The sequence below is a fragment of the Hemibagrus wyckioides genome, linkage group LG10 (assembly GCF_019097595.1).
Source record: "Hemibagrus wyckioides isolate EC202008001 linkage group LG10, SWU_Hwy_1.0, whole genome shotgun sequence".
NCBI lineage: Eukaryota > Metazoa > Chordata > Actinopteri > Siluriformes > Bagridae > Hemibagrus > Hemibagrus wyckioides.
Window position 1 is genome coordinate 17368457 of NC_080719.1, and position 13793 is coordinate 17382249.

The 13793-nt window shown below is 37.4% G+C and overlaps 1 protein-coding gene across 2 annotated transcripts in view; it reads left to right on the forward strand.

Moving 5' to 3' along the window:
* kcnh1b (potassium voltage-gated channel, subfamily H (eag-related), member 1b) overlaps window positions 1-4272 on the forward strand; it is a 38180-nt gene extending 33908 nt beyond the window's left edge. For both annotated transcript variants that reach the window (XM_058400172.1, XM_058400173.1), the window contains one exon: window positions 2909-4272. In XM_058400172.1, the coding sequence (XP_058256155.1) occupies window positions 2909-3781 (873 nt within the window). In that variant the 3' untranslated portion in view covers window positions 3782-4272. The remainder of the gene's footprint in view (window positions 1-2908) is intronic.
* The last annotated feature ends 9521 nt before the right edge of the window (window positions 4273-13793 follow it).

Consider the following 13793-nt stretch of genomic DNA (forward strand, 5'->3'; position numbering starts at 1 on the left):
ACTGTTCTAAATAGGTTTATATGTAGCCTAATAGGAAAAGCTGATATATATGAAGTGTCTGTTTTTGAAGTAAAAATCCCAGGATATATTGATTTAAACAAATTCTGTCAAGCATAAAAAATGGAGCTGAAAGAGAGCTCATAATATACAGTCTGGACTACAGCATGTTCTCATAGTGTTAGGAAGGTTTTTTTTTTTTGCTGAATGTAATGACCCACACTGAGCTATAACCTCTTGCTGCCATTTCAGCAGCTTAAAAATGCCAGCAGATTGTCCGAACCAACCCTCCACTTGATCATCTTTAGCTCTGAATCTGGTGAAATATGAGTCCCAGGAAAGAACATAATAGCACTAAATGGCAATATAGCACAGAAAAGCTGCCATGTCCCATTTAAATTCACTGTTATCCTCAGAGTCTGGATGTATAGCCGAGTGCAAAAATGTGCATGACCTTCAGACAAAATAAAGAAAATGTAATCGTTTTATTTGTGTTTGCACAACCATAGTCACGTATAAGCAGATTTGTTGGTGTTGCACCTGAGTGCCGTGATTGACCTCTGGGATAAGAAAAGCCTGCCTGAGTCGTTCCATGGGCAAGAGCTAATGAATACACAAACCTCATTAACACAAGAGCCCTGCCTCTGCATTCATAAACAGAGCACATCGTCATAAGGAGGGTGAACAGATGGGACGGAGACACAGTCTCATGCAAATGTCCCATTTTCACTTTTAATCATACAATTTCCAGTGAAACCAACGATCTTGTGCTTGCTGAAACCAAACTTCTCCCCCCTAATTTTGTCCTGAGAGCTAAATACTGTGTGCTGTAACTTTCCCAATGCTGAAGTGCTAGTCAACAAATCTGGAAAGTCCCTTATTACATGAATCGTTAATAACATTGTGTCTTCACAGGTGCTTCACCTTTTAATGTCATTTCTAAACACATGATTTCTGTTCCTCTTGTGTTTTTTTAGTCAGCTTGGCCTCACTTTATAACTAGGGTATGAGACAGCTAAATTAAGACTTCTTTACACAGACTTCTGGATGTCCCTGAGCCTGCTCCTGGCTAGTCTGAATTAAACACTCTAGCATGAACAGTGTACACCAAATCTCACACTTAGTGTATGCGTTGAGAAAAAGGAAACTTAAATGTATACCTGAGTGCAAAGGTCTGGACAAAATTAGGAACATTAAAGAAATGTAATCAGTACCAAACAGGATATTTACTATTTTAGATTTCAGTGATGTTCCTTCCTTATCACAAAAAATATAAACATTGTGTAATAAGATATCGAGAAGGCTTTCATTAAATTTCTATTTCTAACAGCAACTTTGACAGTTTTTCAGACTGCAAGTCAAATCACACTTTATATTAGTGAACTTGTTATATTATTGTTATATAGCAGAGAATGTGGTGGATCAGTGGTTAAGGCTTTGGACTATATGTAATAGTCGCACAATTTCGACTATTTGCGCTTCTGGTACAGTAGATGCTGAATGACATTTCGGTGCTATATACCTGTACTATACAATGACAATAAAGTATCTATCTATCTATCTATCTATCTATCTATCTATCTATCTATCTATCTATCTATCTATCTATCTATCTATCTATCTATCTATATCTATAAGCAGGTAGTGAGTTCAAATCTCTGGACAACCAGGCTATCATGATTAGGTCCTTGAGAAAGACCCATAACCTTCTCTCGCTCAACTATACATTGCTTTGGATAAAAGTGTCAGCCAAGTGAGCAAATGTGTTGGACTGTTATAGCAAAGAAAACTATCTAACAGCTGATGTGGCTTTGTGAAGCTGGTGAGAGAATAACTCACTTAACATAAGTGCACTTTTTCAGTCTGAGAGCTTAAGAGGTCCACCATAACTAGATGGAAGTCCATAATGATTTTCTTTGGAACATATATATATATATATATATATATATATATATATATATATATATATATATATATATAAGATAACAGTCAATACCTAGTTAGCAAACACCATCAAGGGTACATGTCTAAGAACATGGCTTCCACATCATTTACAATGTACAGCTGTTTTGTTTGTATGGCTGTCTAATGGTTTGGACTTGCGCAAGAACACAGTCAATACTGGACATGTGCACTGATAACATGATGTCCATTTAAAATGGATCACCACCTTATGTGAATTAGACAATGTTGTGGCTATCTGGGTTTAAAGGTGCAAGTAAAGATGATTCAAGAACTTACAATTCACAACTGATCAAAAGTTAGCTATACAGTATGTTCAATTAAAAATGTCTGCTGCAGCAATTTAGATTCTGCATTCATGAAATAAACTGGCTTTCTCAGTCAGTTTATCAAAGGTACCGTTAAATCTGTACCTCATCCATTCATTCATTACTTCTGAATGTTATTGTTAATCCTGAACTGATATTTTACATGACATGTAATAGTCAACAATACAGTAGTGTGATGTGGCCTGACAAAGCAGATATATTAGCAAACCAAAGTTGATTATTTTCTGAAACAGCTCATACTGATGTCTTTTCAAATACTCATTCATTCATCTTTAGTTTCTGCAATTATTCTGGTCACAGTGGATTCTTGTGAACATCTGGAACAAGGTGGATGGCATCCTGGATGAGGCACAATTCCTTTGCAGTACACACACACAAACACACACACAAACACACACACACACACACACACACACATAGTTATGTTTTTGAGAATCCAGAAGAAACCAATTCAGACACAGCAAGAACAGCACATGTAACCTGAGCTCAGGGGTTATTCTGTGGACCTGTGTGGTGGTAGTTCTCCCTGCTGCGTCAATGCCCCACCCATCTGGCATTTAACATGTGACTGTAAGGGCAATGTTATGCTAACCTTTTCCTGTTTTAATCCTGTCCTACAGATAGTCTTCCGCAAGATCAGTGATGTGAAGCGTGAGGAAGAGGAGATGCGGAAAAGGAAGGATGAAGCCCCTCTTAACCTTCCACCGGATCATCCAGTGCGGCGTCTTTTCCAGCGTTTCCGTCAGCAGAAGGAGGCTCGGCTGGCAGCAGAGCGAGCTGATCAGGGAGATTTGGACATAGAGAAAGGTTCTGTCCTGGTGGAGAAGACTATGGTACATGAAACCAACGCAACTACCAGTATCGTCACAGTGACCGAGAGCCCTGCCACACCTGACATCCCTTCCTCTTCAGCTTCATCAGACCCTGCCGAAAGGACCTCAAAAGGAGCCAAACTTCATGCTCCTGTAGACCACGGTGTCAACCAAACAGGAAGTAAATCCACTGAACCTACCAAAGCCAAAGGTTGGGGTAGATTTAAGGAAGCCACAGGGAAGGCAGATCTCTCCTGGAGTGCCGTTTCCAAAGCTGAGTCCATGGAGACCCTTCCAGACAGGACTAAGCTGCAAGAAGAGCTATCACTAAAGAAGACAGACTCGTGCGACAGCGGCATCACAAAGAGTGACCTGCGGCTGGACAACGTCGGCGAAGGGAGCGCCCGAACCCCTCAGGAACGGAGTCCCATGCAGGCTGAGGGAAAGCGAGCTTTCTATCCCATTCCAGAACACAACCTGCAGGCTTCTTTGCTAGAGCTAAAGCAGGAGCTGAGAGGTGACATCCACTATTTGAGCAACCGCATGGCAGTCCTGGAGGCACAACTAGCTGAGATGCTGCAACTTCTCAAAGAAAGAAAGACTTCAGGATGCTCACACTTGTACGAAATATCACGACCTGGGACTCCAGATTCAGACAAGGATAATGACATGTTCTCGTAAACAGCTGTTCCATGAATAAGAACTCAAGTATTTGGAGATACTGTATGATCCATGGGGGTGAGTGCTGAAATGGTTTAAATTTAGCATTCGACTATAAGTGTTCTTCAAAGGGGATTTATGAAAGGTCATGCTAGTTATTTACTGAGATGTGGCCTTCATTTTCTTTTGCCATTGTTGATTGGCATTAAGTTTATAGAAAGATTACAGGACTATTCATCCATACACTGTAAATCTACTGTTAACCTTTGGGTAAAATATCAAATCATATATATTTTTTTCAGCTTTAAACATATTTTTTCACTTGTTTTAAGGACGATGCAAGATATCATTAATTCCAATCTTTGAATCTTTGATTTCCTGCTTCATGCATTTCACTGTCTGTTGGACCTACTCAGTTAAAAAGGCAATATAATAAGTAAGAAAACTTTAAAAAATATTTTTACATGTATCAGCAGGTAAATGGTGTAGCAGTGAAAAGAATTTCACTGTTACAGAAATGAATGTCATTCACTGTCAAATGGTTAATGCATGGCAGATTTTTTTTCTAGTTATTTTTTATAGAAAGCAACAAAACAACATGATTTCAGGGTATGTAGTAGAATATAAGAGGTGGTATTGTCTTGTGACCTGTCAATCCTCCAAGACTAAGACATTACTAATGGCGTTTGGTAGTATGAATAAAATAACAGAGCAACATCATATACTGATCAAATCTTCCAAAATGTTGAAAATTGGACTGATTTATTTATTTTTTTTAACAACACATGTTTAAAAGGCCCATCTAAAAATATACTTGAATGCGTTTTCATCATCGTGAAAATATCAACTATCTGAGATGCACTTTTAAGTAAATTAATAAAATTGAATTCCTTCATGAAAATAACTAATAAGCAATATGGCGATTATATTCTTGCTGATGAGCATGCTCTGGTGGTAACAGAAATGAAACTATGCATGGATGAGGCTTAGCTTAGTCACAGTAAATACGCATGTGATTTGTAATTATGTACTCAGTCTTTTTTACCATGCTAACACAGTCAACATGCTTTCTGTTACCCCAACCCCCATGACCTACCCCTAACCCCTGCACCCCCCTGCAAACTTTCAGTGCACTTCAGTGCTTTTTATGCAGCATATCATCCTTTCGCTCTCATGTAACTTTGCAAATGCAATTTTTTTTCTGTTATCAAAATCACTCATATTTGTATATGGATTGCTAGTGCTTTTGAAAAATTGCTAATTTTGCACTTAAAGTCTATCTAAAGCTGTTTTATATGATTAATATAAATGATTCATATGTTTGCACACCAGAAGATCAACTGTATTTATCAGTTTGTTGATTTTTTTAATTGCTCTTAATTGAGATATATTCAAAGGTACCTTTTGAATTGTATGTTTTAAATGTTTCATTGCAGCTTATAGGTGGCTCACTGCATAGCACACCACAGTGTTCTGGGTTTTAACGTACCAGCCCTGCGTTCCAATACAGTGCTTCATGTCCCTGTACAGTACACAAAGGATGGTGTAGCAGCTTCCAACAGAACCACACTTTGGAAGCAAGATTAAAGTAAATGTCAGAATTCCACTTTTTAGGGAGAAGAATTCCATGCTAGAGGGAAAAGCAATCACACAAATGGGGAAAATATAGTACAGTATTGCTTTTCGATAGTGACATGCAGAAAACGTATCAGGCTAAAAAGCAAAACCCTTGTCGCATTGTTCCTGCATCACGTGATATCTTTAATAAAAGCACAATCAGCAAGGGATTGTTTTTCAAGAATTAAACACTGAAGTGAATGTAATCCACTTTTACAAGTAAGATCAAGACCATTTAAAAAAGTAAAAGATGCTATATATATATATATAAAAAAAAAAAAAAAACATCTTTATAGTAAGCACACAACTGTTCTGCTTTTTGTTAGCCTGTCTGCAGAAAACTGAAAAGCAAAACCTTCACTGCACTGTTTTAACGTCACTTGATTGCTTTAAGGAATGCATGTTGACTTTGCGTCATAAAGTGAATGTATCTACTTGTTTTTTCCATCAGTGTGTGGAAGTCATGCTGTGCTGAAATGTACTCACTTTGTCCATCTGTGGCTGGGCATGAGCAAAGCAGAGTAGCTTGAGAAAAGTTTTTAATCAGAATTTGCATATGTAAAAGAGCAAAACATAGTACGTGCTGTCCCACTTCAAGCACTGAGATGACCACCATTCAAACTAAGTTATATTAACTAACTAAATAACTAAGTTGTTAAATTAGCTGGCAAAGAAAATGCAACCAAGCTATGTGAGGTATCAGGTGGAAACAATAGATAACACAAGGTGAATGTTAACTAAATGAAGTATAATACAGCATTTAATAATCATGCATTTCTAAATCATTCCAGGCCAAATTCTATAGACATTTAACTAACATATACAGTAAGTGTACTAGGTGTAGTGAGTGATTAAGACCGTAACTGTAAATGGACAAAAATGCACCTTGCCTAATTAACATGCAATGAACATGCTGCATCATAAACTCATTTTAAGCATGTTTTTCTGTCAACCTACAAATCTGATATATATTTTGCCACAGCATTTGTTGTTAGGATGTTAAGTCTGAACAAGCCGAACATCTGGAAGTAAACAAATAGGCGTTGTGAATACATTTGTAAACTGTGCAGTTGTGAAAACGTCACAATCGATTACGTTATACGGATCTCAGCTGCAGTACGCTGGATCGAACCTGAAGCTAGAAAGGGAACAGTGCCCAAGAGTAGCTTTTGGTTTGAGGCTCCAAATTGGATTGGGCTTCCTCCAATAAATGTATAATAATGTGACCTGGCAGACAGTATGCTCTCAACAGGCTTTTATTGATCATTGTCAGTTACTCTCTGTTTGGAAATAACACCAGCTTTTGATGTTTCTTAAATAGTGTGTTCAGTCATAATGTCAGTATTCAATCTTGATAAAAAAAAAACTTGCTAAAGGTGGTTTGTTACAATATAAATCTCTCCTCAGAGATTCTGGTAAATGTGCATGCAGTGAGGCAAAAGCACATAACAGTACATACTGCCACCTTGACCTTATTTATTGCTGCTAAAAGCCGTTAGGTAAAGTGCAACGCTCAAAACTGAACACAGTTTGTTATACTGTTTCAATCCTATACAACTCTGTCCTTAATGTCTTTGGCATTTTAAAAAGGATTGCATCATGCAGTCTTTTCCTGAAGTCTACAGCTATCTAAACTTGATCACCCAAGCTGCCAAGATGTCATAAAGTATTTAAACAGCCTTTAATGGATGTGGAGATTCCCTCAAGAGGAAATGGAGGCGGAAGTCGGCACGGGACTGTTAAACAGTGCTGGAACGCAGGGCTCGTTTACATGACTGTTTACTCGATCATGAGCATGTTAAAAGTGGGGGATATTGCGGAACTGTGCAGTACGGGACACTTTTAGACCTCTTAGGCTTGTCCAGGTGAGGAAACCTTTTCCTTATCAGTGAGACTTCAAGCAGAACACCTTTTGTTGAGAATCTAAGGGCATTAGTTATCCAAAGAACTCTCGATGAACAAGTTTAAGACTGCTATTGAGAGCCACTGTTTGAAAAAGCAGTGTTTAAGAATGTGATACACATCCATATGGATTAGTTTGATGAAAGAAACCTTAAAAATTTGTTTTTAATGTGTAGTGTTTCTGGAAATGTTTGTAGCAGAGAGTAAAATATCCACTTATATTTTTCACAGCAGAATTATAAAACTGTAAACTTACAGTACTGTAGTCATTATAGACTGTAAATGGATCTAGGAAGTATGCCAGACTGTCAAATAATGAACCCAAAGACAGCTGAGTTGCACTTTGGTGTGTTTTCAAAATGCATTGTTTGGAGAGTGAGTTGGGATTTCACCACATGGAACCGAATAGTTACAAAGAAATCCATTTAGCATGACCTGATGTATAAACTAATGCATCAATTTTAAGATTTCAAGAGCATTTTTTATAGACAAAAGGCAAAGGAACGGCATTCTCCTCTTGCGGCTTAATCACTGCTTCATTCCCCTCACTCTTTGTTCAGCGATACCTCCCAGTGTTGCGAATAAAGAACTGACTTGTCTTGAGTTCATACGTCTCATTATGTCATTCTCATTCATGTCATTCAAAATCTTTTTGTAAAAAAAAAAATTGTCTATATCCTGTCTATAAATGTTTAAACCAAAAGCACAAGGATGCGGATTGTTCATATACGAAATGTAAAGTGCTAAAAATGAACGATTTTGTATTTTGGAATTATCTGGACATTTGTTCATTAAAGGAGTAACATATCAAACCTGGTTTCATTCCTGACACAAATCAGTTCACGTGCATGCATGAAGATAGCGCTGAGACAATACATAAGGAATTCCATGTCGCCGCATGAAGCTTTTATTGTCATTTTGATTGTATATAGCTGATACTGTACATAGTGTAATGAAACAACATTGTCAGGACCCTGGTGCTACATAAGGTCACAGAAGACAAAACAGAACTAAGGGCTACAGTTAGCTTATTAACATAAAGTGCATGTGTATCAGAAAAAGGACAGTGTTAGACAATTTTCCTGTTTGAAAAACTAATGATAGCATCCACAATACACGTCTTTGTGAATTTGCTGTTACTATGGAAACAATAATGCATTACAATGAAAATATTAATATAAACCTATCGTTTATTTCACAGCAGAGTCAGAGTCATGCTGTTATAGAATCAACATAGTTTGATTTGAGAATTGAACAGCTATAAATGATTAGAGTTAAACCTGAATGTATGGCCAGTAACAGGTGCACTGCTGTATATGTCTCTGCACTTGTTGTCCCTGTTCTTGTGTGATTGCCAGTGCAGTTTAAGTAGGCCTATTTTCTCTGATGGCTACAGTAATCTGATTAAGGCCACCGAGCCTGTCTCATCTGCAGAGTGTTCTGGGGCAGACATCTGATTAAACCGAGAGTCAGTGTCTCATACTAATCACCTGAGTCTCTCTGGCTCTAATTATCACAGTCTTAGCCTCCCTTAATTACATTTGGGGAAAGGTAAACTAAAATCATGAGCAGTAATGGTTACACAAAGGTTCACCACATGTCCTAACCTTGACATTGAAAGACAGTTTTATTTTAGGCTGTCTTCACCTTGGTCATTTCTCTACAGCTTATTCGCCTCTTTTGATTATTAGACTCTCACTGTTAATACAAATAGTTCTTTAAAGAATTCAGGAGTGGACAAATCAGCAGCAAGGGCAGCGGGAAGAAGCAGATTTAAGTCCAGGCTATTATTTCTTTTTATTTGAATTTTTTTTTTTTTTTTGGATTTCTTTTGTATCTGCCAAAAAAAGAAAATAACCCTACTAGTTATTGACTTGCAAAAAAAAAAATAAAAAAAATGTTTCTTTTGGGATGTAGCTATATTTAACCCCGAGTCATTCAGCAGGGGTGTGTCGAATGTCAGTTCTGTAACTGTAGCACAAGCTACTTGCTCTGAATCTTACTGCTTGCTGCTCTACTTACACTGACTGAGGCGTGTGATTTTTTACTATCCATATTCATTCAGCAGCACTGAAAGACAAAACAAATACATCAACAACTAATAGCTATCTCGTAAGGCTCCTGCTGTAAGTATAACAGTCACTTCACTTGTGACATATATCCCATATCTTAGATGTTGGCTAGCTGAGTGTACTACATTAGCTACGTTGGAAACTTTGTTATAATCATATAAAATCATAATATTTTTTTGAATCCCTTAGTCTGTAGTAATGCATTTTACTAGCTAGAGTGCCATTATGGATGTAATAAATGAGGATATGAAGCTAGTGGGTGCAAGTGTTGAGGATGCAGAAGATAGGGATAGTTCACTGTGCCGACCCCTGAAGGGAAAAGCCGAAAGAAGAAGAAAAGACTTGCTATATTGCCAAACATTATTATATTACATTATCCACCACTCTTTAGCCTTGCAAGTTATGTTACTGGGCAAATATAACATACGACCTGGCAGCACACTGCAGCTTTAACTTGCCAAATGGAATAGCTACGAATCTATATCTATATTTGTCCTCTCTAACTGTGAAAGAACTTCATCCTCCATTAACTATATACAGAGCCACCATTTTATCAGAAAGACCTACAATATAAGGCACTTCTTCAGGTACAATTTAGGTATAATTACTGACTATAGCCAATCTGCTGATATGTTTGTCAACCCATCTATTCCATACATTACTGTAAAAGGGGCACCACTGGAGCACCACTGTGGTGCAGGTACGTATAAGTATTGCTGTCTACACTAACCATTCACTTCCATTTACAAAGTAAGCAAACATATAGGACATAGCACATAGTCTTTACACCATAATGTACTGTTTTTGTGACAGTTTTTGTAAGAGGAATTAGTTGTACATTAAATGGATTTCCTAATATTTGTAACATAATGGACTCCAATTCAGCTGGTAGGAATTAACAGACATGGGGATTTCTCCAAGAGGAAATGGAGGAGGAAGTCTGCAAGGGAGTGATAACAGGGCTAGAACGTATAGGGCACATCACATAACTCCATAATCATGAGTGTGTCAGAGTGTGTAGTACAGAACACTGTTAGGAAATAAAAGGTTAAAGCTAGAGCCCTTTCTACCTATGGAGAAATCTTGAGGCATATAAAGTAATCAGTCAAAACATTAAAACGACTGACAGGTCAAGTGAATAACATTGATTATCATGTTGCATTGGCACTGTTAAGGGGTGGGGTATATTAGGCAGGAAAAATGAGCATGCACATAATCTGAACAACGGTGACAGGGCTAAATCGTGCTCTATTGTATATATACACATTCTCTACACTATATAGTGTATGTACAACTGTTGTAACGGCTTTTTAGAGTCAATATTGTTTGGTTCATTATTCTAAATGTGTAGAGCCAGAGACTACAACAACACTGCTGTGACTAATACTATACTTTTACGAGCACCACATGCTTATAATGTCAGTGTCAGTGCATATTTTCTGGTGCACCGCCCTAATAATATCTGGTCAGCTGTGTTTCTTTGATAAGGTGGTCCCTCATTATATACAGCATAACTAGTATCTACACTCACAGGGATTTTGAAAAATCATACTATATAGATTTGCATTTTTTAGGCATATAGTTAAGGTTATGGACAGTTTGTCAGTCCTCCTGTTTTCCCATCCATAAATAAAAAAGCACCAGCATTAGACATAACTCTAATTTCCCAGAGTAGTGGGTGTGTATCAATTTCATCAGTGTTGCTGGGAGTTTAAATAAACTGACTATTTGACATACTGGTCAATTCCGCCTAACTCACTTTGATGTACAGAGTGTTTGACCGTTCAGAGAGACTGCAAAACATCTTATTTGTCCGTGCTCAGATTGTTTTCTCAGTGACATTGAGGTGTTTAAAACCGTTGTTGCACCAGATTTCACTGTCATTTCTGTCATCCACCACTTGAAGAACATCGGTCATGGGCAGCTGTTCCTAATAAACTGGGCAGATAGTTGAGTGTAATTTGCAAAATCTAAAACATCCTGATTATCTCATTATTTTCTGAAGACTTTAAAAGGTCCTGCAGTTGGTATGATTACAAATATATTCCTCTTCTTCACCCAGTTCAACTTCTTTTTTTTTTAATGAAGGTAAGAGCAAACTGCAGTTCTTATAACCAAAGCTAGATTTCAGAAGATTGCACAAAAGTTACATATTATGTGGATTGCATCAAATGAATGATTTTGATGATGTTCAGTGTGCAGTGATTGTGCTGGAGAGGAAACGCAGCATTGAAAGCACTTGAGAGATGATCTAAGCCTCATCATGTGAAATGACAGCTGGCTGTCACTCAAATTTTCAACTCTTGAAGGGTTTTTCTTCAGTTCTTTTTATCACTTGATCACCAATACACATACTGTGATAGGGAAGTAATACTTTCTATTAGTAAACAAAATTCATTTTAGTACAAAAATGAACAGAGAACCCATTAAAACATACAGTATGTAGTTCCCCATTCAACCCCCCCCCACCCCCACCCCCACCACCCCAAAAAAAAAAAAACTTACACTCTTACACTGCAAGTGGAGTAGGGAAAATAACTAAATAAAAATAATATTGTAAAGCCTCTTTCTGAAAAAAATAACCCTTTTTAACTTTGGCAATATTAGAGAATTGTTTGTAGAACCCCACATTTAGGACTGCAATGTCTTTCTCCTGCTCCCATTTGTTGATCTGCAATGCAGTGCCAATGTCCCACCATACTTCTCTGTCTTGCCTCGCCTCGCCTTGCCTCACCTCCCCTCCCATTCTCTCTCTCTGTTGATGCAGTAGTAAGCCCCCTTGAGCGCTGCAGATGGGAGACCAACCCTGGAGCATCCCAGAGCCATGGCTTTCTGTGGTGGATTAATGTTACATCTCCCCCTACAGTGAAGGGAATACACTACAGCTGCAATTATCCTGAATGTCTCTCTTTCTATTTTTTAAAATTTAATATAAAATAGTCTTTACGCACATGAAAATATGAAGTGAAATGCAATATGTGACCCTCACTAACCCAATAAACGTCAATTGTTTAAGCTTCTTGAATTTTCAGATATGTAAATACAGTATGGTGAAAATCCTGAAAAATTTGAAGATGCTAGCCTCAGACAGCTTGGTCAGTTATGATATGGCATCCCTGGACCAGAGAGACAAAAAAAAGGGGCAGTTTGGTGGTGCTGGGACATAAACTCATTACCTTCTGATCACTTACATGTATATTAGAGGTATAACGCAATGTTATAATGAATATCGGTATCTGTTCACTGCTCTAAATGATCTGAAGTGGGTGTGGCTTCACCAGAAAGTTCTTGTGCACAAGACTGCTTTTTTAATTCTGCTCATGCAGATATTATTTTGGTTTGCACAGTGTACATCCTATCTGTATTCACTTAGAACATATTATCTGTTAATAATGTATTCCTATTCAGATATATCCCTAATGTCATTTGAGTTTAGAGTGGTTAGGAATTTTAATAGCTTGAAGATGGCTTAAAAAAAAAAAAAGACTTTATAAAAGACATTTTAGATTACATAGTACTGGTCTGGTTTTATTGTTATGTTGCCTTGCTGGGGAGTGGTGCTGGCTGATGTACTGTTTTAATACAAATCTTTTTTTGTAGTGAGATAAGGATGTTTTTTCATGTTGTTGTTTATTTATTTATTTATTTTTTTATTTTTTTATTCTGATCATGCAGATATTTTTTCTTTGTCCAAAAAAAGAATAGTGCACTGTTTCTATATTTGTTCCCGAACACATTATCTGTTAATAGTGCCTTCCATGTTCAGATATATCCCTAATGCCATAATTTGAGTTTAGAGCTGTTAGTTAGTAAGTTTAATAACTTGAAGCTGGCTGAATAAAAAAGTGCCTTATAAAAAAAAAAAATTAGCAGATTACATAGCATGGGTCTGTTTAAAAATGTAGTGAGAATAAAGTAGAAAGTTTTCTTTTTTAAGTCATAAATGAAGGAAAACTTACAGTAAAAGACTTCAGATACAAAATATACAGTAACCAAGTAATTGTACTTTGTTATCACCGTCACTGTTAAAATGAACGTTATCATAATATAAATATCTGAAAATATTTATAGGAGTTTGTTTTACCCATGTAGCACTTTGGGACTTTGGCTAACCTCTCTCTGCACTGTCAGAACAGCTTTTCTTTTTTTAAACTGGTGCCATGCTGGATGTCATAGAAACAGGCGGGGTGAGCAACCTGATTGGTAGAGAGATTGCGATCATCCGTTGTTGCCCACCGGGGAGAAGTGCTGAGTGGACCCTCCTTTTTTAAAAACACCCCCCCTCCACTACCCATCATCCCCAGTCACCCCACCCCCCCACCCCACTGTACCCCATGGACTTCATGGCCTCCTATTATCCAGCAGATTTGTTTTTCTCATCCTGGTTGAACTTTCTAGTGAGAGAGTTAAAAAAAAAACAAAAAAAACTCCATTAGGATCAT